General features: G+C 33.6%; 1 protein-coding gene across 3 annotated transcripts; it reads right to left on the bottom strand.

Annotated features, from left to right (window-relative positions):
* Positions 1-19,973: 19,973 nt before the first annotated feature.
* On the bottom strand, positions 19,974-27,150 carry CXHXorf21 (chromosome X CXorf21 homolog). 3 transcript variants are annotated; one of them, XM_032475155.1, is made up of 3 exons: positions 25,751-27,150; positions 23,766-23,867; positions 19,974-22,265 (listed from the first exon to the last, which is right to left on the bottom strand). In XM_032475155.1, the coding sequence occupies exon 3, from the start codon at positions 22,221-22,223 to the stop codon at positions 21,321-21,323; it is 903 nt and encodes a 300-aa protein (XP_032331046.1). In that variant the 5' UTR covers positions 22,224-22,265; positions 23,766-23,867; positions 25,751-27,150; the 3' UTR covers positions 19,974-21,320. The 3 variants fall into 3 exon arrangements, with proteins under 3 accessions (XP_032331046.1, XP_032331047.1, XP_006193625.1); XM_032475156.1 differs by having other exon boundaries at positions 23,766-23,873; XM_006193563.3 differs by lacking the exon at positions 25,751-27,150 and having other exon boundaries at positions 23,766-24,176.
* Between the last annotated feature and the right edge of the window lie 10 nt (positions 27,151-27,160).

Genomic DNA, 27,160 nt, shown 5'->3' on the forward strand with positions numbered 1-27,160 from the left:
AAATGGACAACCTATAAGAAATGGGAAAATTCTGAGAAATTTACAATCTCCCAACACTGAACCAAGAAGAAATAGAATCTATGAACAGACCAATTTCCCATAATAAAACTGAATCAATAATTTAAAAACTTGCAGAAAACAAAAGTCTAGCACCAGATGGCTTCACAGGCGAATTCTACCAACCATGTAGAGAAGAGTTAACTCTTATCCTTCTCACACTTTTCCAAAAAATTACAGAGGAAGGGACATTTCCAAACTCATTCTATGAGGCCCATCACCCTGATACCAAAATCAGAAATAAGATATCTTAAAAAAAGAAAATTATAGGCCAATATCACTCATGAACATAGATGCAAAACCTCAACAAAATGTTAGCAAGTCAAATCCATATACTCAGGAAACTATAAGATATGACAAATAAAATTGAAGATGACACAAACAGATAGAAAAGCATACCATATTCTTAGATTGGAAGAGTTAATATTGCTGAAATGGCCATAGCACCCAAGGCAATCTACATATTCAATGCAATCTTTATCAAAATACCAATGGTATTTTTCAGGGAACTAGAATGAATAGCTTAATAATTTGTATGGAAACACAAAAGACCTTGAACAGCCAAAACAATCTCAAGAAAGAACAGACCTGGAAGAATCACTCTCCCAAACTTCAGACTATAATACAGAGCTACAGTAATCAAAACAGTATTGTACTGGCACAAAACAGACACATATCAATGGAACAGAATAGAGAGCCTACAAATAAACCTACACACTTATGGTCAATCTAAAACAAAGGAGACAAGAACAGACAATGGAGAAAAGACAGTCTCTACAATATGTGTTTCTGGGAAAACTGGACAGCTTCATGTAAAAGAATGAGAGTAGAACATCCTCTAACAACATAGACAAAAGTGAACTAAAATGGATTAAAGATCTAAATGTAAGATTTGCAACCACAAAATTTCATGAAGAAAACATAGGCAAAACACTCTTTGACATGAATCATAGCAATATTTTTTAGATCTGTCTCTTAAGGCAAAAAAAAGCAAAAATAAACAAATGGGATCTAATTAAACTTAAAATGTTTAGCACAACAAAGGAAACTACCAACAAAATGAAAAAAACAACCTACTTAGTGGGAGAAAATATTTGCAAATGATATGACTGATAAAGGAATTAATATCCCAAAATATAAAAAGCTCATACAACTCAACATCATAAAAACAGACAACCCAATTAAAAAATAAACAGAAGACCTGAATAGACATTTTCCCATGGAAGAAATGCAGATGGCCAACAGGCATATGAAAAGATGCTCAACATCACAAACTGTTAGAGAAAAGCAAATCAAAGTCACAATGAGATATCACCTCACACCTGTCAGAATGGTTATCATCAAAATGAACACTAATAGCAAATGTTGGTGAGGATGTGTAGAAAAGGGAAACTTCCTTGTATGTTGCTGTTGTGAATGTAAGTTGGTGCAGCCACTCTGGAAAACAGTATGGAGGTTCTTCAAAAATTTAATGATAGAACTACCTTATGATCCAGCAATTCCACTCCCAAGTATATACCTGAAAAAAATGAAAACACTAATTCAAAAAGATACTTGCACCCATGTGTTCATAGCAGCATTTACAATTGGCAAGATATGGAAGCAACCTAAGTGCCCATCAACAGATGAATGGATAAAAAAGATGTGGTATATATAGTAAAATACTACTCAGCTATACAAAAAAGAATGAAATTTTGCCATTTGTAACAACTTGGATGGACTTAGAAGATATTGTGCTAAGTGAAATAAGACAGACAGAGAAAGATAAATACCATATGATATCACTTATATGTGGCATCTTAAAAATACAACAAACTAGTGAATATAATAAGAAGGAAACAAACTCATATATATAGAGAACAAACTAGTGGTTACCAGTGGGCAGAGGGAAGGAGGAGGGGCAAGTTAGGGGTAGAATATTAAGAGGTACAAACTGTTATGTATAAAATAATTAAGCCATAGAGATATACTGTACAACATTGGGAATATGGCAAACATTTTATAATACGTATAATCTTTAAAGATTATGAATCACTATGCTGTACACCTGTAACTTATATAATATTGTCCAATTATATATCAATAAAAATTAAATAATTTTGTACACCAGAAAATGTATTCAATAAAGTGAAAAGATTACTAACATAATGGAAAAAATATTTGCAAATCATATATTTGGTAAGGGTCTACTATCCAGAATATATAAACCCTTACTCCTCAAAAATAAAAAGTCAATTAGCTCATTTTTTAAATGGGCAAAGAATCTGAATAGCCATTTTTCCAAAGAAGATATACAGAAGGCTAATAAGCACTCATAAAGATGTCCAATATCATTATTCATCAGAGAAATGCAGATCAAAAACATGAGACAGGACTTTGCACCTGCTAGGATAGCTACAATAAAAAGTAACAGTTACAAGTGTTGGTAAAGAAATAGAGAAATATTTAGCATTCTACATGGCTGATGGGAATGTGTTATGGTAGATCATCTGTGGAATATAGTTTTGTATTTTCTCAAAAAGTTAAACATAGAAGTTACCTTAAAAAACAAGACTAATAAACAAATTCAGTAATATTGTATGATATAAAATTAATATATAAAAATCAGTTGTGCTCCTAAATGTACTTCTAAATAAACCTTCAGAAGAATAAATTAATAAATTAATCCCATTTACAACTGCATCAAAAAGAATAACATACCTAGTAATAAATTTCTCAAGGAAGTGAAAGACTTGCATGCTAAAAACTCTAAAACATTGATGAAAGAAATTGAACAAGACACAAATAAATAGAAAGATATTCCATGTTTATTGATTGGAAGAATTAATATTGTTCAAATTGCCATATTACTCAAAGTAATGTACAGATTTAATGCAATTCTTATCAAAATTCCAAAGGCATCTTTCACAGAAATAGGAAAAAAATCTTAAAATTTGTATAGAACCACAGACCCAGAATATCCAAAGAAACATTGAGAAAGAAGAAAGTTGGAGGCACCACACTTCATGATTTCAAACCATATTACAAAGCTATAATAATCAAAACAGTATGGTATTGACATATAAACAGATATATACATCAAAGGAACAGAATAGAGAGCCCAGAAACAAATCCATGCATATGTGTTCTATTATGTACAACAGAGGAGCCAAGATTTAACAATGGGGAAAGAACAGTCTCTTCAACAATGGTGTTGAGAAAATTGGACAGCCACATGTCAAAGAATGAACCTGGGCCACTATCTTACACCATATATGAAAATTAACTCAAAATGAATTAAAGACTTAAGAAAAACCTGAAACCATAAAACTCCTAGAAGAAGACATAGGTGATATGCTCCTTGACATCAGTCTTGGGTATGATGTTTTAGATTTGATATCCAAAGCAAAGGTAACAAAAGCAAACATAAACAAATGGAACTATATCAAATGTAAAAGCTTCTGCACAGCAAAAGAAACCATAAACAAAATGAAAAGACAATTTATGGAATGGGAGAACATATTTTCAAACCATATATCTGATAAGGGGATAATATTCCAAATATATGAAGGATGCACACAACTCAATAGTTAAAAAAATAAATTTGACTAATAAATGGGCAGAAAATCTAAATAGACATTTTTCTAAAGAAGACATGCAGATGGCCAACAGGTACATGAAAAGGTGCTCAACAGCACTAACTAACAAGGAACTGTAAATCAAAACCACAATGAGATATCACTTCAAATCTGTTCAATGGCTACTAAGAAAAAGACAAGAAATAACAAATGCAAGTGAGGATGTGGAGAAAAGTGAAATATTGTGCGCTGTTGGAGTGATTGTAAATTGCTAAAGCCACTATGGAAAACAGTATGGAGATTCCTCAAAAAGATAAAAATAGAACTTCCATATGATTTAGCAATTTATCTGAAGGAAATAAAAACACTGACTTTGAAAAGATATCTATGTTCAGATACTCCCCATGTTCACTGCTGCATTATTTACAACAGCCAAGACATGAAAGCAACTTAGGTGAGTCCATTGATGGATGAATGTGCAAAGAAGTTGTGAGCTATATGTGTATACACACACACACACACACACACACACACATATATACCCATTATGGAATATTGTTCAGCTATAGTAAAGGAGGAATCTTGCCATTTGCAACAATATGGATAGACCTTGAGAGCAGTATGCTAAATGAAATAATTCAGATAAAAACAAATATGGTGTGGCCTCATGTGTGGAATGTAAAAATAACAACAACAACAAAAAAAACAAGCTCATAGATACAGAGAACAGATTAATGGTTACCAGAACCTGGGGGTGTATAGTGAGTGAAATGAGTGAAAGTAATCAAAAGGTAACATTTTCCGGTTATAAAATAAGTAAGTCCCAGGGATGTAATGTACAGGCTTTGGTTAATATGCTATTGTATATTTGAAAGCTACTAAGACAGTAAATCTTAAAAGTTCTCATCATAAGAAAAAATTATAAATATGTGTAGTGAGGATATTAACTAGCCTTATTGTGGCGATCATTTCACAATATGTACATTTAGTGAATCAATATATTGTACACCTGAAAGTAATAATGTTATATGTCAGTTGTACCTCAATTTTAAAAATATTCAGCATTTCCACTTCTAGGTATATACACAAGATAAATGAAACCTATGTCCACACAAAAACTTGTGCAACAATGTTCACATCAGCATTATTCATAATAGCTAAAAACTTTCAACAATTCAAATGTCCATCAACTGATGAACAGGTAAACAAAAGTTTGTATATGCATACATTGAAGTACCATTCAGCCATAAAAGGAATGAAGTACTGATACATGCTACAACATGAATGAATCTTGAAAACATTAACTAAGTGAAAGAAATCAATCATAAAATGCCACTTATTATATGATTCCATTTATGTGAAATGTCCAACATAAGCAAATCCACAGAAACAGAGAGTAAATTAGTGGTTGCCTGCAACTTGAGGGAGAGAATAATGGGGAATTATTGCTAATGGACATGGAGTTTATTTTGGAGATGATTAAAATTTTCCAAAATTAGATGGTGGAGATGATTGGAAAACTCTATGAATATACTAAAAACAAATTAAATATATTTTAAATGGGTGTAATTTATAGCTTCAATTGTATCTCAACAAATCTGTTATTAAAATACTCTAAACATCAATTAAACCAAAATTATGCTATAAATAATAGCTTTGAGAATAATGAAAGATGGTGTAAGAGGCATATTTCCACCCCACACTTAATGAGAACTTCATAAGGGAGAAGAAGAATCAGAGGATAGAAGAGAGTCTGATTTTAGATATGGCTTCTTAGAAGGAGACCTGAGAACAGAACCTCTTAGAAATTAGGGATTTTATGTCCTCCTTTACATTTGGAATCCTAGTAGACAATAGCTTTCCAGAGTTTCCCTGCACCAATATATTATCAAGGATGGAAGGAACTTCACATGACCCAGAGTGACACAGGGGCAATTCCATTTTTTCATACTACCAAGAGAAATGATGGAATGTGCTGAGAGAGAGAAAGAATATCCTGAAGTATTGTAACTTTGATTCATTTTGAGATGTAAACAATGTAGGAGGTGGGAGTTGGGAATAACTGTGATTAAAAGAGGTGTAACTGAAGCCATCTCAGCAGGTGCCAGCATAGAGGGGAAACATTAACCAAGGAAAGAAGTATTTCTGTGCTTTAGTGGATGTGAGTATGGGCAGACACTGATGACTAAGTGCCTCTCCCAGATGCCATGGTACTATTTGAGCAGCTGGAAATGTATATACCACCCCAGGGGGAGACAGATAAGATGAGTAGAAATTCTACAAAGACTTCATTGAACCCCGAAATAACTGAGAAAACCTGAAAATGACCAGAACTTCCCCTGAACTGACTAGTAACAAGTTTTGCCATTAGGTGAAATTAAGGCTCAGTACTGAAAGGAAGTTTAGTAACAGAAAAGTGACTTTTTGGAACACATGAATAAATGGTGTATGATAGACATACTTGCTGCATAAAGTGTACTAATATGATATGATAGAAAAATAAACAGAATAAACTTTATTAAATGCAAATCTGTAAGCGAAGACATATTTCCTTCTTCCATGAATGATTCCCCTGCTCCTTATTTAATTTTTATTTCCAGATAACAGAATCTAGATTTGGATAAACTTCAGAAAACAGTTATTCCATTGCACTGTCCTTACCTCTACCTAGCCCTTCCTGGAACATCTCCAGTGACATGAAATTCATAATTCACAGTAAAACTTATTATGTTTTGGATGTTCTAACTGTTAGAGTGACTTTTTAATGATCCAAAATCTCTCTCTAATGTCTGAAAATTAGACTAATTCTGGTCTTATTAATGTATTTACTCACTTAACAAATATGTGACAGACACCATGTTAGGCACTGGTGTTGCAACAGGAAACAAGACAGACACAGTATAGTTTATAAGGCAGACATCAAACATGAATTGGGCACCCTGATTTTTTCTAGCTTCTATGAAGCCATTGGTTTATAAAGAAATGTAGGAGAAAACAAATACAACTAATAACCTTTCCAAAGATAATATTTACTGACAAGGTAGCTATTGAAACAATAGTTCATGGAATCTAAAATGGATGGTGAGGAAAGTGAATAATAGGAGGCGGTTACTTAGATAGGAGCAAGTTAGAGGTATCAATGGACCAGAAGTTAAAGAACATTTTTTAAAAATTTATTGAAGTGTAGTTGATTTACAATGTTAGTTTCAGGTGTATAGCAAAGTGATTCAGTTATACATATACATACATATATTCTTTCAGATTCTTTTCCATTATATGTTATTATAAGAAATTAAATAAAGTTACATGTGCTATATAGTTGTTTGTTTATCTATTTTATATATAGTAATGTGTGTCTTTTAATCCCAAACCCCTAATTTATCCCTCCCTGCCCTTTCCCTTTTGGTAACCATAGTTCGTTTTCTATATCCATGAGTCTATTTTTGGTTTGTAAGTAGAATTTGCATCATTGTTTTTTAGATTCCACATATAAGTGATATCATATGATATTTGTCTTTCTCTTTCTGGCTCACTTCACTTAGAATGACAATCTCCAGGTCCATCCTTGTTGCTGCAAATGGCATTATCTTATCACTTTTTAATGGCTGAGTAGCATTCCATTGTATAAATATACCACAGCTTCTTTATCTATTTGTCTGTCGATGGACATTTAGGTTGTTTCCATATCTTGGCTATTGTAAATAGTGCTGCTATGATCACTGGGGTTAACAAGAAATCTGGTAAGGTAGATAGGAGACTGTAATGATAAAACAGGATGCTTGATGTGGATTAGAGTATTTTGGGGTGATGGCCATGGCTGATGTAGAATAGCCACTGGAGAAAAATATGAGAGTATTTTGGGTAGAAAGACTTTGAGCCATGTATCACAGTCTTCTATAAAAGAGGGAATTAGCCAATGCATAGGAAAGAGTGATATAGAGGATTTCTATGAAACAACGGAAAATTGTTGAGCTGGAAGGAGCAATGGGGAACAAGTGAATATAAAATCCACCTCCCAATCCCAAAGAAGCAATGTTCTCAAGGGAGAATTCAGACTGTTAAGATAAGGAGATGACTGGAATATTCCCAGAAGAAGCTGAATATATGAGTAAATTTTGCCAATTATAGAGAAAAAATTCCTGAGAGTACAGTGATAGAAAACTGGGTGAAGAGAAGTATCTTGATAAAAAGCAAAGAAATGCAGCACAGTATAAGTCTGATCATGCCTTAGAACTCTGGGCATCAAAGTGAGACTGCACAGCCAGAGGATGGGTGCTTGAGGAGATGTGATTATAGTTACATAATATAATCCATTAAGGTGTGAAAAGAAAATATAAGTGCTTCTATGTATATTGTTGGTTGATACCCAATTTATTTTTACTGTTTTGAAAACTACTGCCATAGGGAATATCTAGTCAGGACCACTTCTTTATGTTCTGAATGATAAAACAGAGATCAGAGGCATGAAAAATTAGTCCCAAAAGCTTCCATGAGGAGCATGGTCACAGAGCTTAACTATTTCCAAGCTTGAGGTGATTGTAGGTTCAGCAGTGACAGTTGCAGCATCCATGGCTTACAACCATGTATGTCTACACACCTCTTATGCAATGGAGCAGTGATTAAAAAAGAGAGAGAGATACATCTTCAGTGTAAACCAATATTTATTTGTCAATATATATTTTATACATTTTAGCTAAGCTGGTATAAATAATGGACATATGAAATCTATATTTTAGGGCAAAAATAAATTTAAAAGTATAATAGTAGTCTACTATATAATTGTCAACAATAATTTCCACTAATTTATAGTAAAATAAAATTACCACTCTTCCATGATCTGCTGACAAGTTTTTTGGGGGTATGCATGTCTCTTCATTAATGTCATCTCTGGAGTTAGCCATTATTACAATTTGATTTAACATGTCCATTTCCAACCTAGAATCTATCTTTTGATCTACAGTGAAAAACATAGCTTCAAATATGATTTTTCCACCTTTTAGATAGCTATGAGAAAAAATGAGTTATTTCAGATAAATTGCTTAAAAATTTCATCTTTCACATAATAAGCAATAGATAATATCTTTATTTCAGTCTCTGGAATGAGTCACAAGAACCATAAAAATGTTAGGAATTTTGGAGGGGAAGGATAACTGTAAGCTAGGAAAAACTGCATGAATAACTTATTAACACTTGTATAGACCTTCTAGTTAGTTTACAAAGCACTCCCAAACACATTATACTATATATTATATATAGTATATATATTGCACTGTATCCCTGTGAGGTGTGAGTAGCACGAGTAAAAATCTGATTTTACAAATGGGGTTGTAAGTGACTTCCCAAAGCTCTGATAAGAGGCAAGCTATGATATGAGCCTGAGTCATCTCACCTCAAGTCTGGTGCTCTTGATTTGCTACTGTCTTCCTTGATAATAATAAAACTGAAAAAGAAACCTTAAAAAATGAATTGGTCCAAAACAGTCTAAGTTAAATTGAAAAGCAGGAAGTCTAAAATCATTATTCAAAACCTTGTTGTTACTTTCTTAATGACTTTGTAAAACTCCTTCAGGGAAAGAAGACTTCTGCCTTGCTTACCTACTGTTCTCTATACCTGTTCCTCAGAACCATGTTCTAACTGTTCTTTTCAGCTAAGGAGCTATGATCAGTTGTTCTTTCCACACATGAGACCCCAACATCCCATTCCACCCCCCCCAGTTTTTTGCAATGGACACATCTCCCTGTGAGAAGAAAACTTCCTTGCTCTTGAGAGAATATATACTATCTTCACTCTTCTACTACGCTTTCTTTAATACCAAATCTTGTATCATTTTAGAGCCAATCCATTAAAATTGGGTACATAATTTGTCTTATGTGTTCTAAGGGTATCAAGTATGTGATTTTCCTTGGATAAACTGAAATTTTATGTCATTTGCATTGTATCTAATTAATGTTAAATATGAAGCTAAAAAAATCACTTCTCTGCTGGTTAAGCCTACAAAATCTTTTCAAAGGGCACTCTGAATATTCATTCTCAAGATGGAGAATTATAAAAGTTCTATAAAGAAGAATTTTTCACTAGTTGAATGATAAAACACCACAATGCATAACTGAAGGTTTGCTCCTCAAGAACTTTTTAAATAATAATGCAGTAAAATAACTACTATCTTGGATGAATAATTTAGATCTTCAGCAGCTTGAAAGCAATATATTGAAAAGTATGACCTCCTAACATATTTTTTTAATTTTTGGTGCAACTACTCTATGATGTAACCCAAGTAAATAACATTAATACCCTGCATATAATGTGCTCCATTGATATTATCGCTATAGTCTCAGGGTCCAAGTACAAAGGAATATTTATAATTGAAAACCTAATAATTAAACAGCAGCAACCCACATGACTAAAGTTAGGAGTTCCCAATGAAGACGGCCTTAAAATTGTGGCCTCTTTATTAGAATAAACTGAATATATCCAAGGAATGAAAAATAGAAAATAAACTAAGAAAATAAGCTTATAAAACCTGCATTTCAGAGCCACATTTCAGGAAATTCTGGTCTTTCCCACTAAATACTGTATGACAGATTCTGCAAAGACCCTTCATATAGTATTTCATGGGAAATAAATAAATGACCCTGTATCTATCTTTATCTTCCAGTATTGGGTGGGTCTCCACATTTCTCACCTGTCCCCAACCTCTTTTGGGAAAAAAATAAGCTGTCTAGAATTGTTTTCTAGGTGTTTAAAAATGTCTTAACTTTGTTTTACCAGTGAGAATATAAACCTCTCTGGGATAAGGGTACTGTTCCATATCACTTACACCGCCCCCCCAACATTCACTGTTCAAAAACACAGGTGGAAAAAAAAAGTGACCTTCAGCAAGTCACTTACACTTTCTGACTCTAGGTTTCTTTATCTTTAGAGTGAAGGAGTTGATCTAGATCTAGATCAGAGATTCTTCACCAAATGTCTGTATCAGAAACTAAATAAGATTTGAAGCCTAAGCCTCAGAGTCAGATTTGGTAAATATGGGGCGAAAGACAAAAAAATTTCTCTGAGAAGTTTCTCAGGTGGTTTTGATGAAGACTCTTAAGTTGATAAATAGGCTCTAAGAAATCTGCCATTCTACAGCCATATTATTTCTCCATAGTCCATATGAAAATATTTTATAGCCCTTTTTGAGATCTTTTTGAGTTTAGGGCTCCTTACACTGGCTAGTTAGTTCAACCACTGCTCTTCATCAGCCAGCTATCAATTTTCACAATCTGGTCTATTCAGATGCCTAAATGTAAAAAGTAATGAGATTTATCTTGCTCTCCTTTATTTGGACATTAGAAGCACTGAAGAAGGTGTCCCACATATATTTATATACAAGAGAGCAGTTTTAATATCCTGCAATGATAGGAAAGAAGAAAGCAAACATATTTACCTGCTTATTCAAACAAATATGGTGGTTTGACTCATTTTAATGGATTTGCATTCCTCTTAGGAAAATACACTCACTGAATTTCTACATCCTTTCCATTTTATGAACACTTTATTGCTCACTTTGATTATTTCCTTACCACTGCCCAGGCAGCAAAGCTAAACCAGTGGGAAAATTCTCACATTCATTGCTGTTATTTCTCTTTGAAAATAAGTTCCAAAAAATAGAATAAGTTTACAAAATACATGATGTATCATCCCTAAATCTTAGTGGATCTGGGCATGGGGGATGAGAAATGATGAGTGGCTGCCAGTGGTTGTGTGACAACTGACCCCTTTGGTGCTTGGAAGCCAGAAAGAGCAGCTTATGTCATCATTTGAGAGGAGTATTTGGAAGCAGCAATAAGGCCCCACTATATGGGAGCCTAGGCCACTTCTGGCATGCATACCACAGGGTAAAATTATAGCTGCTGTTGATGATAACAGTGATGATAATGATGATGATGATGATGACGAAAACTATGACGATGACGAGGACATTCTGGTCCCAGCATATAGAAGCCTGGAATTTTGACTCATTTTAAGAAGAGGAAAGTAATTTAACTAGCAATCTTCTAGAAGACCTGGATACCGGTACCAGTTCGGTCGTTCACTAACTGCTTGAACAATTTTTCCCTCTCTTTGGGCATCACTTTTAATTTATAAAATAAGAGCTCCAGATTAGATCAACAATTTTCAAACTATTACGAGGAGCCCCACAAGGGTTGCCTTAATGTGGGAAGAAGGTCAGAATTTTTATTTTCCTTCTTTGAATCAGAGAAACTCTTAAAATATCTGTTTTACATATTGAGACACTGCAAAAGTGTGCGTGTGCATGTGTGTGTGTGTACAAAGGGTGAGGGGAGAGAGAGGTTTATTTCCCTGGAGTTTTAAATGTAAAAATACACCTTGATTATCTCTATGGAACTTTATATCTATGATGCTCTACACCTCTACAATATCTAAACTAGAAAGCAAAGACCTTCCAAGAGCTCACAACAAATCCTCCCTTATTTTTCCTCTATCAGAAATTTTTTTGCTATTGTTGTCATGTACTTCTTTTTTTTCCGTTTCACTACAAGTTTGTTTTTTTTTTTTTATTGAGTTATAGTCAGTTTACAATGTGTCAATTTCTGGTGTACAGCACAATTATTCAGTCATACATGAACATACATATATGCATTTTCATACATATATGTTTTTTCACCATGAGCTACTACAAGATCTTGAATATATTTTCCTGTGCTATACAGTATAAACTTATTTATCTATTCTACATATACCTCTCAGTATCTATAAATCTCGAACTCCCAGTTTGTCCTTTCCCAACCCCTCCCCTTGGCAAACACAAGTTTGTATTCTATGTCGGTGAGTCTGTTTCTGTTTTATATTTTAAGCTCATTTGTCATCTTCTTTTTTTTTTCAGATTCCACATATGAGTGATATCATATGGTATTTTTCTTTCTCTTTCTGGCTTACTTCACTTAGAATGACATTCTCCAGGGACATCCAAGTTGCTACAAATGGCATTATGTTGGTTTTTTATGGCTAAATAGTATTCCATTCTATAAATATACCACAACCTCTTTATTCAGTCATCTGTTGATGCATATTTAGGCTGTTTCCATGTTTTGGCTATTGTAAATAAGCACTATTTACTATGAACATTGGGGTGCTGGTGTCTTTGAATTTTTGAATTAGGGTTCCTTCTGGATATATGCCCAGGAGTGGGATTTCTGGGTCATATGGTAAGTCTATTTTTAGTCTTTTGAGACATCTCCATACTGTTTTCCACAATGGCTGCACCAAACTGCATTCCCCCCAACAGTGTAGGAGAGTTCCCTTTTCTCCACACCCTCTCCAGCATTTATCAGTTGTGGGCTTTTGAATGATGGCCATTCTGACTGGTGTGAGGTGATACCTCATTGTAGTTTTAATTTGTGTTTCTCTGATAATTAGTGATATTGAGCATTTTTTCACATGCCTATTGGTCACTCATATGTCTTCATTGGAGAATTGCTTGTTTAAGTCTTCTGCCCATTTTTGGACTGGATTCTTTGCTTTTTTCTTATTAAGTCATATGAGCTGCTTATATATTCTGGAGATCAAGCCTTTGCCAGTTTCATCTTTTGCAAATATTTTCTCCCATTCCATAGGCTATCATTTTGTTTTACCTATGGTTTCCTTTGCTGTGCAAAAGATTGTAAGTTTAATTAGGTCCCATTTGTTTATTTTTGCTTTTATTTCTATTGCTTGGGTAGACTGCACTAGGAGAATATTTCTGAGATGTATGTGAGATAATGTTTTGCCTATATTTTCTTCTAGGAGGTTTATTGTATCTTATGTTTAAGTCTTTGACCCATTTTGAGTTTATTTTTGTGTATGGTGTAAGGGAGTGTTCTAGCTTCATTGATTTACATGCTGCTGTCCAGTTTTCCCAATACCATTTGCTGAAGGGACTGTCTTTATTCCTTGTATAGTCTTTCCTCCTTTGTCGAAGATGAGTTGACCAAAAGTTTGTGGGTTGATTTCTGGGCTCTCTATTCTGTTCCATTGGTCTATATGTCTGTTTTTGTACCAATACCATGCTGGTTTGATTACTGTAGCTCTATAGTGTTGTCTGAAGTCTGGGAGAGTTATTCCTCCAGCCTCTTTCTTTCTCTTCAGTAATGTTTTGGCAATTCTAGGTCTTTTGTGGTTCCATATAAATTTAATTATGATTTGTTCTAGTTATACGAAATATGTCTTATGTAATTTGATAAGGATTGCATAAAATTTGTAGATTGCCTTGGGCAGTGTGACCATTTTAACAATATTGATTCTTCCAATCCAGGAGCATGGGATATCTTTCTATTTTTTAAGCCTTCTTTAATTTCCTTAATCAATGTTTACTGTCATGTACTTCTAAAAGCCTTCCACTCTTATCTTCCTGAGCCTCAAGTCACAAGACATTGCCTAAGGAAGTTGCACTAACTCATATTTTGTAAAATGGCCCTACAGCCCCTACAGTAGCAGCTTTATACCTAAACAGATTCAGGTCAGCTTTGGTAGTGAAATTCTGAGGAACTATCACAGGAAGGTCAAATTTTAAGCCCATAGGTATCTGGATAAAGCTTGAATGTGTTTTTCCAGAGAATAGAATCCATTGTTCCACATTGGGAATTTAGCCTTTTAATCCAGGCTTCTATGGAAGAAGGAAAACTGACATTCACAGTCAGTTAGAAATGACTCTTGTCCAACGCCATAAATATAATTAACACTGCTGTACATTACATATGAAATTTAAGAGAGTAAATCCTAAAAGTTCTCAGCACAAGAAAAAAATGTTTTCTTTTTAATTTTGTATCCATGAGATGTTGGATGTTCACTAAACTTATTGTGATGATCACTTCATGATATAAGTCAAATCATTATGCTGTACATGTTAAACTTATACAGTGCTGTATGTCAACTATATTTCAATAAAACTGGAAGAAAAAAAGAAGACTCTTGTCTGAAATCAAGCTTCTGATTACAGAAAAAAAGAACTGAGTGCCTAAAATCACTGGACAGAACAAATCTCAGTTTCCCCATGTATAAAGTGGGAAAATGATAAATATAATAAAAGTAACAGCACTCACCATTTATTGAGTATTTAATAGGTATCAAACATCATACTAGACATGACTTATGCTATCTCATTTAAGTCGAAAAACAATCTTAAAAGGTAGGTGAATTACCCACTGCAATGAGAAGGCCTCTATTATTTTTAACTTCTTACCATTATCATTACTGCTATTATTACTGAAAGGATCTAGAATGAGGAAACTAGAAAAACAAATTTCACCAACTGCACAGTCCTGCTGTCACACTTTCTTAACAGCATAGAGTTGCCTCTCTCTTTCAGGTAGTATCCTATCCTTTGCCAATGTTACATTTGTTTAAGAAATAAAAAAAGTACTGTATCTACATCATTTGCTGTTGAATCCTAGTACTCTTTCAGTGACTCTTCCATAAAAGTTCCCACTGGTCTCCCTATACTTCGCTGTAATAGGAGATACTGTGCATTAATCTTAAATAGTTTCTGTTTCTCTCATCCAGTATTTATAGCATATTTTGTGTTCAAAAAGCATTTACCTTAAATTTCCTTCATCTGAAATAAAAAATTAAATCAAAACGCTATAAAGTTTCTCAAGCACTAGGAAAAAGGCAAATCTTTTTCTTCTTATATGTTCCTATAGAGCACAAAAGCGTCCCCTCCCACCAGTAAACACTAACAGCATATGTGAATTCTCATTTCTTATTTTACATTCAGATGGTCCTTTTAAGTAATTAGAAGGGATTTATTACAAATGTTAATTAGGTTAGCAGAAAGGAAGTCTTTACCCCACCCCAACTTGAACGTGATGATTGATTTCTTACAAGTGTGCTGATTCCTTATTTAAAAAGCTATATATTAGTGGAATCTTTTACTACTTACCAAATCTTTTAAACTCCTTTTAATCCTCATAACAGTGCTGTTATATATTTGGGGGGAGTCCTGTTGCCCTCATTTTTAGATAAGGACATTGAGACTCAGAGAAGCAAAACGCCTTGCCAGGCAGTTACTGTATGAGTTGGAACTGCTAAAACACAAATCTTCTCATCGCAAATCCTCTGCTCTTTCTAGCTCTCTTCTTACCTGGTTCACTGAATGATTTACTCATGTAACAGAACAGAAACAGATGTCTCAACATACCTACAATAAGCTCTGTGAATCTATAAAGTCCTCAGGAGATGAATCTCTCTCCCCAGCTCTCCTTGAATTAATGGCTCTGTAAAATGGTATCCTGCACTTACAGCTTCCAGAATTCTTGGTCTTTTTCCCCTTAGTTGTGTCCCTCAGGTCTCACTCTGCTGTTTTAACCACTGTGGAAAAAGCAAGGATAGTGTTTAAGGTAGGGTCACCCAATAAAATACAGGACTCCCAGTTAAATTTGAATTTCAGATAAATAAATAATGCTCTTAATATAAATGGGTCCCAAATATTGCATTGGGACATATTTATACTTAAAAGTAATTTGTTGTTTTCCCAAAATTCAAATTTAACTAGACATTAAAAAATGAATTTGCTAAATCTGGCAACCGTAGGTTAACAGCATAGGTTCTAATGTCAGAGTGACTTCATTTGAATAATGACTCTTACTCTGAGTAGCTGTATGACACTGGGTGACAATTTTAACATCTCTTAACTTCTTCTTGTCTAAAATGAGGATAAAGATACTACTTATCTAATAAGGTTATTGAAAGAATTAAATAAGAGGATAAGAGCAAATATCTTAGTAGAGTGCCTGTCATATAATAGATACTCAAAATAGTAACCATTAATATAACTGAATGACAATGACTAATAATAGCATTCCTCTTGTTAGGTAGATAGGCATTTCACAGGTAATAAAATCTCCAATTATATGGATAAAGCTCTATAGTAGAAATTTAGGGAACTTCACATAGGCAGAAAGTCTTCTCAAGGCATTGAGCTTTTTTATACTTAAGCTTTAAAGTATAACTTTTCAGTGTCTGAAACAAAAATAACTTTTGTTATGAAGAACAATGCAATATCAGTCAATAGCTTTTAGGTCTGAGATGACGTATAAACCAGGAATATTATAAAGTAGAATGTTCAAGATAATCAGTGTCAGACACCCAAGATGTGGTCCTCTCTTTTGTGTCTTAGGTCACTCAGTTTGGTCAACAGGTGGCAAGCAAAAATTTCATAAGTCAATCTGCATCTGGATAGTATATCAAGAAGTAAATGACCTTTGAGAAAAACACAGCAATAAAGATTAAAGGCAAGGCCAGAGAAAATCAAAGAAAGTGACTAACAGTAAAGAAGTCCCAGTCAAAAGATTTGGTGCTCATGAATATATCTCCACTTACTTAAGAGTTGCAAGAGAAAAACAGAGATCAAGTCTAGAAATAATAGTGTTACTCAGCAGGTTTTTGGAACTGTAATCTCAATATTGAAGTATATACAAGCAGAATGAAGGGTCAAAATACTTAACAATTTATATGAATAAGAAGTGTCATAGATAGTACTAGAGTTGGGTATTAAAGATCTCTCATTTGTCTGTTTACTTGCTGGATCATAAGAAGATATAAGGATCCAGAAGCAGGGATTAGAGTGGCCAAGGTAGTTATGGGGGGTTAGGACTTGGAGAGTTAGTGGTGGCAGCTTCACACAAGTTGTCACAGAAATATTTCAACATGTTTAATAATAAATAGAGGTATGCTGGTGAATGACACCAAATAGCAGCTCTGGATACAAGATTCAGACTAGATTAAAAGTAAGCCAGGCAGGTAGAACTACCAGCATACGTAATCTAGAGCTACGTGTTATAACTTTCATGGCCCTAAAATAGTCTTGTGGTAATTTACTTTTGTTCTTTGATTCTATTATCAGCTGAACTATAAACTCAGTTAAAAGCAGTAAAAGCATCAATTTTGTTCATCATTTATTGGGATTGCCTATCACAGTGCTCAATAAATATTTGTTTAATGAATAAAGAGCCAGTCAGTTTCTCCTAGTGCCTGGAGTGTCCTGAGGATAAATATTCCTAGAGGATGAAAAGCTCTGAGAATTCACTCTGATCTTGAACTGGCCTTAGAAGTCTTCTCCAGGTGCAAGATGGTCCCTGTCATTTGAACTCTTAGAAATCAATTTCTAAGCCTCATCTATGGGGAATACAAGGATGCTCTACAATTGTATAGCTTCCCTAAAGCAGAGCTGAACCCTTAAAGGAAAGGGGCAGAACTACATAAGTCACTGAAATCCTGACCAGCCTCTTAAACTTTTTCAATTCTGCTCAAGAGTTCATTTGTCAGATATGAGTCCAGTTTACAATTGTAGAGGGAAATAAATTTCAAGAAGTAGCTGACCAATGAATTTCAATCACTCTCAGCTAAAACCAAGGTCTTATGACAATTTATGTTTCTCATGATAAACTGCCTCTATTAATTTAGGGAAGTAAAAACCAGAACTACAATGTAATTCTGTAAGCTACAAATTTCTCAGCTTTAAATAGAAATAGCACAAAAATTCAAAGAATTAACTGCCCAGAACAATGATTCAGTATTTTTAACTGATGTCAGTATACCTTAATTTAGTTCTCCTCATGTTTATCGCTGTGATCTTAACATAATTATGTAAAAGTTATCTCATAAAATTACAAGTGATGAAGTGCATTTACACTATAATAAATATGAAACCAACATTTCTATAAATTTTTGCTAAACCTTGAAGAAAAGAATACTACATGATTGGGGATTAAAAGTCCCAAATTTCCAATAAGCATTTTTCAAAAGGGCAGGTATCTTTATTTTACCATGAAGAGAACATTTTTTGCCATCATTTTTTTTTTTTTGCTTTCAAATATTACTTTGTTTTTCATTGACTTTCACACATAAGTAGCTGATTGGTTAATTTCCATACAAATGACTAGTCATGAAAACATTAAATCACTTGAAATTTGATTTAACAGATATCTGTTGTTGTCAATTTACTTATTTCTTTCCTTCTTGTATTAACTGCAACCAATTTTCTACTTAACTGCATAATTATTCCAGTTTATTGCACATACTAATCCTCATCAAGCCATCCCTCCACCTTTCATCCAAATATGCATTATGTAGTAATGCTATATTAGTCAGATTACCTGAAAAGAAATTCATTGTATTTAAAGATAAATATATTTGTATATTTATAATGATCTACTCTACTCCTGCCCACAAAGCAGCTGCACTTAAAGGGAAATTGCATGTGAAAAGATATCCGTAGAGAACTATTTATTTTGTTTTTCCACTTCCAAAAATCAGTTTTGATAAGACCCAAATGTTAAAGGTAAGATTGGAAAGAACCAGAAAGTCTGCTTATAACTTTGAGTGGACCAGGTCAGTGTTATCGTTGGTCTTAAGAACCTCAGGGAGACTGGCTTCTTTTAAAGACTAACCCATGAGACAGATAGATGAAGCCTAAAAACCCCAGGAGTCCAGAATAGTCTATCTCTTGAATTTTTTTTTAATGATTTAGGGATACTCCTGACAGAAAATTACTTGAAACTGGGTCAAACCCACTCTGGGACCTAAAATAGTGACCTGAAATCCAAAGATGGGATATAAATTACACTGACCTACACAGGTAAGGAGCAGCATTGTAGTGGGCATCATTCTTAACCTCCTAAAATTTTTCCCTACACAGAAATTTTATGATCCTCCCCAACTGATGAATCAAAAACATTCTCCATTTTCACAGAAGCACAAAAGTAATACTTTCAACTTCTGAAAAAGTGAGACAGAAAGAAATTAATCATTTCATACATTTCAAATAACATTTTAAAGGGAACTGTATGGTCATATAAGTGAAACCCATGATGAAAGACAGAATGAAGAGTGACTACTTAAGGTGAAAATATGCTAAACACAGTCCCATAAGCATATCTAAGTCAAGCATTAAAGTCAGCAGGTATGAGGTCAAGGGGAAAATAATACTAAATTTATCTTCTTTCCTTGGTTAAATATTGCATTGAATTCTTAGGCCATTTTAACAATAAGTATCTTTAGATAAGCATTTTGGTGACATAAACAGGAGGGAGAAAATTGAAGTCTGAGAGTATAATTAAATGCATTTGTAAATTTTATACTAGCTAAATATTATGCTTTTTTACATAATACTATGTAGTCTTAATACTATTTATGAATATATACACTTCATAAAGTATTAATACATATTATAATATCTTAGAAAATTTCACACAAATAATGTTGCCCAACATTTAATTCACTTTAGAAAAGATAAAGCTTGACATTAATATTTCATTATTTTGGTAACATATTAAAAGTATAAATTTAGCAATATATAAAACAATGTATACACAACCATTTTTCAGTATCTACAAGACACTAAGTCAGTTTTTCCGAAATCTTTGCCCATTGTTTCTTCAGAATCAATGTCAGAATGATGGATATGGATTGGAAAGGTTACGGAAGAAGATGCTGGGGCAAGTACCGATGAAAATAAAAACAAGGTAATTCAGGCATATTTGTTATTAGATCATAGAAATTTGAAGATGATGAAAATAAACTAAAGGTTGTATGATCAAAATGAACAAGCTGTAAGGACATCTGGATAACTCATTCTTTAACATTTAATCAAAGACCAAAGAGATAATTAGGGGGGAATATGGGATTTCTAAGGTACAAATCTTATTAACATATAATGAAAACATAAAAATTCCATAACATAAATTCATACCATTTAATTTTACAAACAAAAGTACATGTCAATCATTTTACTATCCAAGAGAGAAGTGTTAGCTGTCAAGTATAGGATCTTGTTCCAAGACTGCAATAAACCATACCATTCCTTTAGGTATGTCATGTTTATTTTATTAATTAATTAATTAAATTCCAAAATTGCCATAACATTCTACTGACTTTTATCCTAAACCAGGATCTTGACTGAGGATAATCTGAGAAGTGTAAAAAGTTGCCAAGAAAGCCTCTTTATTTCTAGGTGATTCTCTATGTACTCTGTTCACTCTCCCTATATGCTTTCCTTCCTCCCATTGCTGAAAAACACCATGCATAGCAGAGTGATATAAAAAAGTTGATGCTTGTCCCAAGAAAGATCAAGGAAGCATCAAGTTTAGTTGCAAATGTTAATGGCAAATTCTCCATTTTTCCTTAAGTCCTCCTTCCATATTTCTTTCAAATATAATTTAAATCCAACATTTCTTTGAAGAATTGCTGATTGACAGCGTGAACGATTCTATCTGTTGAAAATAAAAAGAATGGTGTTTAAGTACTATTCATGTCTTTAAACATTTTTGTAGAAAAATAAATGCTCCCTTCTGATACAGTTTCTACTGGTCTTTTCAGTAGCTGAGAACAATAATCCTCTCCTTGTTCCACTTTTTTTTTATCACTTGTGTGGTAAATAAATCTGATGAGTGAGTGTGAAGTGATTAACTTGGGATGCTCTGACAATTAAATAGATAAGCACATCAAACTTGAATGTAGCAACCATTAAAGATGTCAAAAACAATTAGAATTTATGGTCATAAAATTTAATTATTAAAATTGTCTCCTACAAGAATTCAGATGTACAATTGGTCAAATAATTTATCTGTAATAACCATACCCCAAAGGGCCTGATGTGGCACAATAAGCCAGAGAATACTACTGTTACTCCAGTCTCATAAAACAATCCAACAAACCTACAGTTGGTTCTTATTGTAGATGTAATACATGTTCCCTACTTCTCTGGTTTGATATTTGTAAGTAAGGAGTGCTGAATTCAGAACTATTTCCACAGGAAAAGTTACAGAGATTACATCTTGCTAAAGAGTGTAAGAGAGCTTCCCGAACTTTCGATGCCTCTATGTTCTGCTCTTGAGAGATTTGAAAGCTTATCTGATTTACATTATTCATTAGTAAATTGGAAGCCATAAGATTGGTTATGGAGCAGCACCTAGTAAGATTTTCTTCCAAAAACTGTTTGTAGAGTTCGTCCACTTTTTTTTCCATATAACTATTAAGCATAGAATTAGAGATGGGCTTCTTATGAAACAACATACTTTTTTCTCGAATTTCATCCCCATTCAAAATCTTTGAGGTAGGTAGTTTATCTAGAGGTTCAAAGATAGGAGAATGTCCCAGAGGTATATCTACTGAAAGTAAAAGAGGACCATTAAAAGTATCATCACGTATGTGTTCCACAAAGCATCGTGAATCATACATGTTACCCACGTGGTCTCCTCCAATCTGTAGATCAGGATAATTCTGGCAAATACTTGTACATGACCAAGATCGGTATAAATCTACTTGTGTTTCATCATGTTGTTCTCTCTTTGGTATGGGCAACGCAGCAGATACATTTCCTGGAAGCAATGCACTTTTACGTTTTGTTACAGTTTTCTCATCCACAGGTTTTATTATATTTGTATCATTACATTGCTCTGTTAAACTTTCTTTCACAACCTTATTTTGATTTTCCATTTTATAAGGGGAAAGTGAATTGTCATCTATATCTAAAAGCTGCTTTTTCCAAGTTTCCTTTTCATCATTTGAGGTTTTCTTACATGTAAGTGGTTCTTTGTATAAGAGTTCAATTAAGAAGGCTTCTCCAAGCATTTTATTAGACAAAGTTTCTAACCAGAAGAAAGTAATATATTCCTGTAATATAAAAGAACTCATTAAGGCAATGTACATTAAATTGTGAAATGAAGATTTAACTTCTACATGAAAACACAAAAGATTTAAGGAGGCAGTATTACTCAAAGGATAGAGAATAAGACTAGCAGTAGAGAGACTTGGGTTCTAATTTTGTCATTAACTTTTTACTGTCAGGTGATTTGTTTACCATTCTTGTGTCTCAATTTTCCTCTCAATTAAATGGTGATAATAATGTTCCCCTGGCTTCTTCACAGGGTTATTGTCAGGATAATATTTAAGGTGTACATGCAAGTGTTTTAAAAGTACAAACTTGGAGGGCTTCAAGATGGTGGAATAGAAAAACATGGAGCTCACCTCCTCCCACAAATACATCAAAAATACATCTGCATGTGGAACAGTTCTCACAGAATACCTACTGAACTTTGGCAAGAGATATTATACAAGCAAAGCTACAAGAAAAATCTCCGTGTAACAACAAGGTCATACTGTAATGCACAGGGAACTATATTCAATAGCTTGTAATAACTTATAATGAAAAAGAATATGAAAAAAATATATGTATAACTGAATCACTATGCTGTACACCAGAAACTAACACAATATTGTAAATCAACTATACTTCAATAAAAAGTACAAACTTATACAAATGTATTCATATAGATTCAATTGTCATAAATGATTTATTTTATTTTTTTAAACATTTTTTATTGAGTTATAGTGATTTTACAGTGTTGAGCACAATTTTTCAGTTATACATGAACGTACATATATTCATTGTCACATTTTTTTCACTGTGAGCTACCACAAGACCTTGTATATATTTCCCTGTGCTATACAGTATAATTTTGTTTATCTATTCTGCATATGCCTATCATTATACATGATTTATTTTAAAGTTATTAGTTAAAGTGCTTAACTCTTTCTCTATTTTCAAATAGTTTGCTTAAAATCAAGCCTGCTTTCAAGGAATTGATCATAACTGTGCTTTAATTGATGTCATTTGAATCACGTAAAAAACATATACCTTACAATGTGTATAAGAAATGGATATTTATATATAGCTTGGACAAATGCAAATTGTCTGATTTAAACTATAAACAGAGTCACTTAATTTTTCAATAATTAAATGCAAATAAGTTTATGAAATTCACTGCCATCATTTTTCTTTTTTTCTCTCTCCCTTTCTTTTTTCCTTCCCTCTTCCCTTCTTTTCTTTTTTTTTTTTTTTTTTTTTTTTTTGGACTTAAATCTTATTTCCCAAAGCACTTATGTCAGTCTTTTGCATGATTCTTTAATACAGTTTTAAGACTTTCAATTTTCTGTACAAACTCTATAAGCGTGCAAGAGGGAAAAATAGACTTGATTAAAGATACACTTTTCTTTTAATAGGACTATAATGTCTACTATAAATGTTTCCAGGAAACCTACTTATTCATATTTTAAATCATTTGGTAAAAACTAAAATAATATGAACTAAAATACATAAGAATTCAAACTTACCTTTTCCAAATGTCAGGGTAACTAAGATTTAGTCTTCTGAGATTCCAACAATCCAAACTCAGGAAAAGTCCCTTTTGGCTTGTTTTTTTCCTCAGGTCTTGCCTACACCTCAGAAGGATAATTTTAATCACACAAAATGAAATGGTTCTGCTTTCCAGTCATACCCTAGGACTGAACCAACTAACAGGAAAGTGATGTGGGTTGATCACATATATGGTATGGCAATGATCACATACTAAAAGAGGATCTTGAAAGTATTTATTCAAGATGCAACTGACAATGACAGTGGGAAATGTTAACAGCAATAGCCTTCTTTATTCAAGTGAAGACAGAGACAAGATTATTTTAATTTTTTAAGTATTAAAAAGCAGTATGGTAACCAGCATATTTTGTAACAATTAATAATTAAAAGTAACTTAAATGGCCACCAGTAAGACAATGGTTAAATTGTGATATATCTATTATGTGAAAAACTAAATTTCATAAGATTTTTAATGATGGAATGATAATAAAGAGAAGTAATTACTACATAACAGTCATTCTAAATGTTATACACATACGATTTAATTTAAAACAGAAACTATTATCTCCATTTTATAGAGGAAACAGAGAAAGTTGTATATATGAAAGTTCACAAAGGGTGGAATTAGATTTGTACCAGGCAACTGGACTCAGAACTCATGCTCTTAATCACTATACTGTACTGCCTCTATGTTTATTGATGGAATGCAAGTTGCAGAACCTTATGTACAGTATGATTCCATCATGTGTTGTATGTGTACTATGTGTCAAGCACTTTTCTAAATATTTCACATATACTAACTAATTTAATCCTTTTAACATCTCTTTGAAACAGACATTATAATTGCCATTTTACCTATGAGGAAACTGAGGAGTAGAGAAGTTAGATAAGATATCCATTATCACACAGTTGTAAGTGGTAGAGTCTGGGTTAGAACCCAGGCCACCTGGCTTCAAAGTCTGTGTGGTTAACTTTCCTGGTGTAACAGAATTTTTTCCCCTTTTAATTGACTTAATATATGTAATCATGTTAATGGAAAAGACTACAAATCAAACTGTTAATAGTGGTTTCCTCTGGGAGAAGGGTGGCAGGCAGAAGGTGAAAGGGTAATTTTATTTTTCACTTTCTATATTTCTATAGAGTTTGAATTTATCTACAAAGAGCATGTATTCATGTATTATTTGTATGATTAAAAATAAATAATTCACATACATAAAAGGACAAGAAAAACAACACTATCTTCTTTAGAATTTATTTTCTCCATCTCACAAGTGTCTGGCCCATTCTTTAAAATGATTTTAAACCCAGATAAAAACTGTGAAAATAGACTGGGAAGCATGAACAAAATTTCTACATAGTTGATACTTTCAGCTACAATTATCAATGCAGCTCTTGTTTTACAAATAATTATTTTAAAATAATTATCACAAACATCCTATAGAATAGGTTAATTCTAGTTTTGAAATACATATCGGCCATTTTTTTTTAGGTTGTCAAAGATAGCCTCTTGTAAGAAATAGTGCATTAATTTAGCTTGGAACCAACGGAATGGTTCACAGTGAAATGAGGAACTATTTCACAATACCACACCAGAAAGATAATGAAAACAGTTGTTAAAAAAAATTTTTCTACCACTGCTACCACAAAGAAATATTAAAGGAAAATAGAGGTCTCAAATTGTTTCTAACTTAAACTCCTTCATTGGTTTTATCCCATCTCCTCTGACTTTCTCCTCTCTATTTCCAGCTGATCCAAATTCTAGCAGTCCTCTGTACTAAATATCTCTACCTTTCACTACTGTCATTTTGTTCTTGGATTGTTGTAGCTACTTCCAATCTTGCCTCCTTTCAAATCCATTTGACATTGTAGATTTATCCATCTTTCACATGAACCTGCTAAATCCTTCAATGGCTTCTAATCATCCATGGACTAATAATAAGAATAGACATAATTTATTGTGTACCTCGTAAGTGAAAGATGCTTTTAGGTGACATCTGTTGTTTATTTAATCTTCTCAGCAAATCTTCAAGTTATGATTTTCCACATTTTCACAAAACAGAAAACAGCCTGGAAAGGACTAAAAAGCAAAATCAAACATGACACCTGAAGGTCTATGTGCTTTTCCCTGTTTACTTCCTTAACCTCTATTCCTCCACTTGCTCCCCAAAGTTCCAATTACCATGTTGCTTCATGACTGTTCCTAAAATTCTTTTACTCTTATAATTTCCTGGCAGACTATATATCCTTCAGTTTTCAGTTTCAGTCTCAATTCTTCAGGTCCCTGAAGGGCCTTGACTCACCTAGCCTGGTAGATTTCTCTATATTGCATTTACCTTGTCTTATCAGTTATCACTTTGGTTTTTTCTTATTCATATTGATGTGTTTGTTTCCAAGCAGCATGCAATGAGTATGGCATTTATTATCATCTAAAGTAATCATCATCATTTTCTGAACTACCTGCGTGTCAGATTGTATGCTAAACACTTGTACATACTAAATTCTTTTACCCTTCACTATGATGCCGTCAGGTAGACATCACCTTTCTCACTTTAATAATAGAGAAACTGACATTCAGAAGGAAATAATTTGCCCAAGATGCATAGTTATGAACTGGAATCCAAATCTGCCTAACAGAAAATCTGGTGCTGAGGTTCTCTGGCACTTTACTCTCAATTTTCATTGCCCATTTTTGCCAAACCAAAAAAATCCTGGAAATATTACAGTGATCTTTAAATACTGGAAAAGATTAAAACTCGAAAATAAACGCTGGAATGAGTTATGAAGATATTGAAGAGGAAATGGTCTTTAAAGTACCAGGTTATCTTTTTACAAAGGGGTGGAGAGGAAGTTCTAGGAGTCAGGGACTATTTGCACCCACTATCACACAAACCCAAAGGTCAACTCCCAGAGAGAAAGGGTGCCTCTTGCAAAGCACATGCTCAAGAAGCAGGTGGGGTAGGGGGACTGGAGAGGGAAAGGAGGCACTTCTCTGGGCTAAGAGAAAATGTAAGACTGCTATGGTGGTCCAGACCCATCCAGGTAAATATCGGTTCCATTTGCGCTGTTCCTACAAACCTAGACAACACAAGTTTTAATTTATATGTTTTCTTCACTCATCACTTTGTATTTTGGCCATTTTCTCCCTCTGGTGTCTCGGCCGTTCAGACATGGCCATGTTTCTCAAGCATGAAAGCTCAGGCTCACCACCATTCCCAACCAGGGAGACAGGAGAAGGGGCAGCAGGAATGTAGAGTGCTATGGTTCCCCTGCTATTCCTCCCCTGGGCCTCACAGATGAGGAGAGAGAAAAAACTTTAACTAAGCTTTATTCTCCCTGAGAATTCAGCCCCTCCCCCGAGGCCAATGGGAGCCAC

Source organism: Camelus ferus, chromosome X (assembly GCF_009834535.1).
Source record: "Camelus ferus isolate YT-003-E chromosome X, BCGSAC_Cfer_1.0, whole genome shotgun sequence".
Lineage (NCBI taxonomy): Eukaryota > Metazoa > Chordata > Mammalia > Artiodactyla > Camelidae > Camelus > Camelus ferus.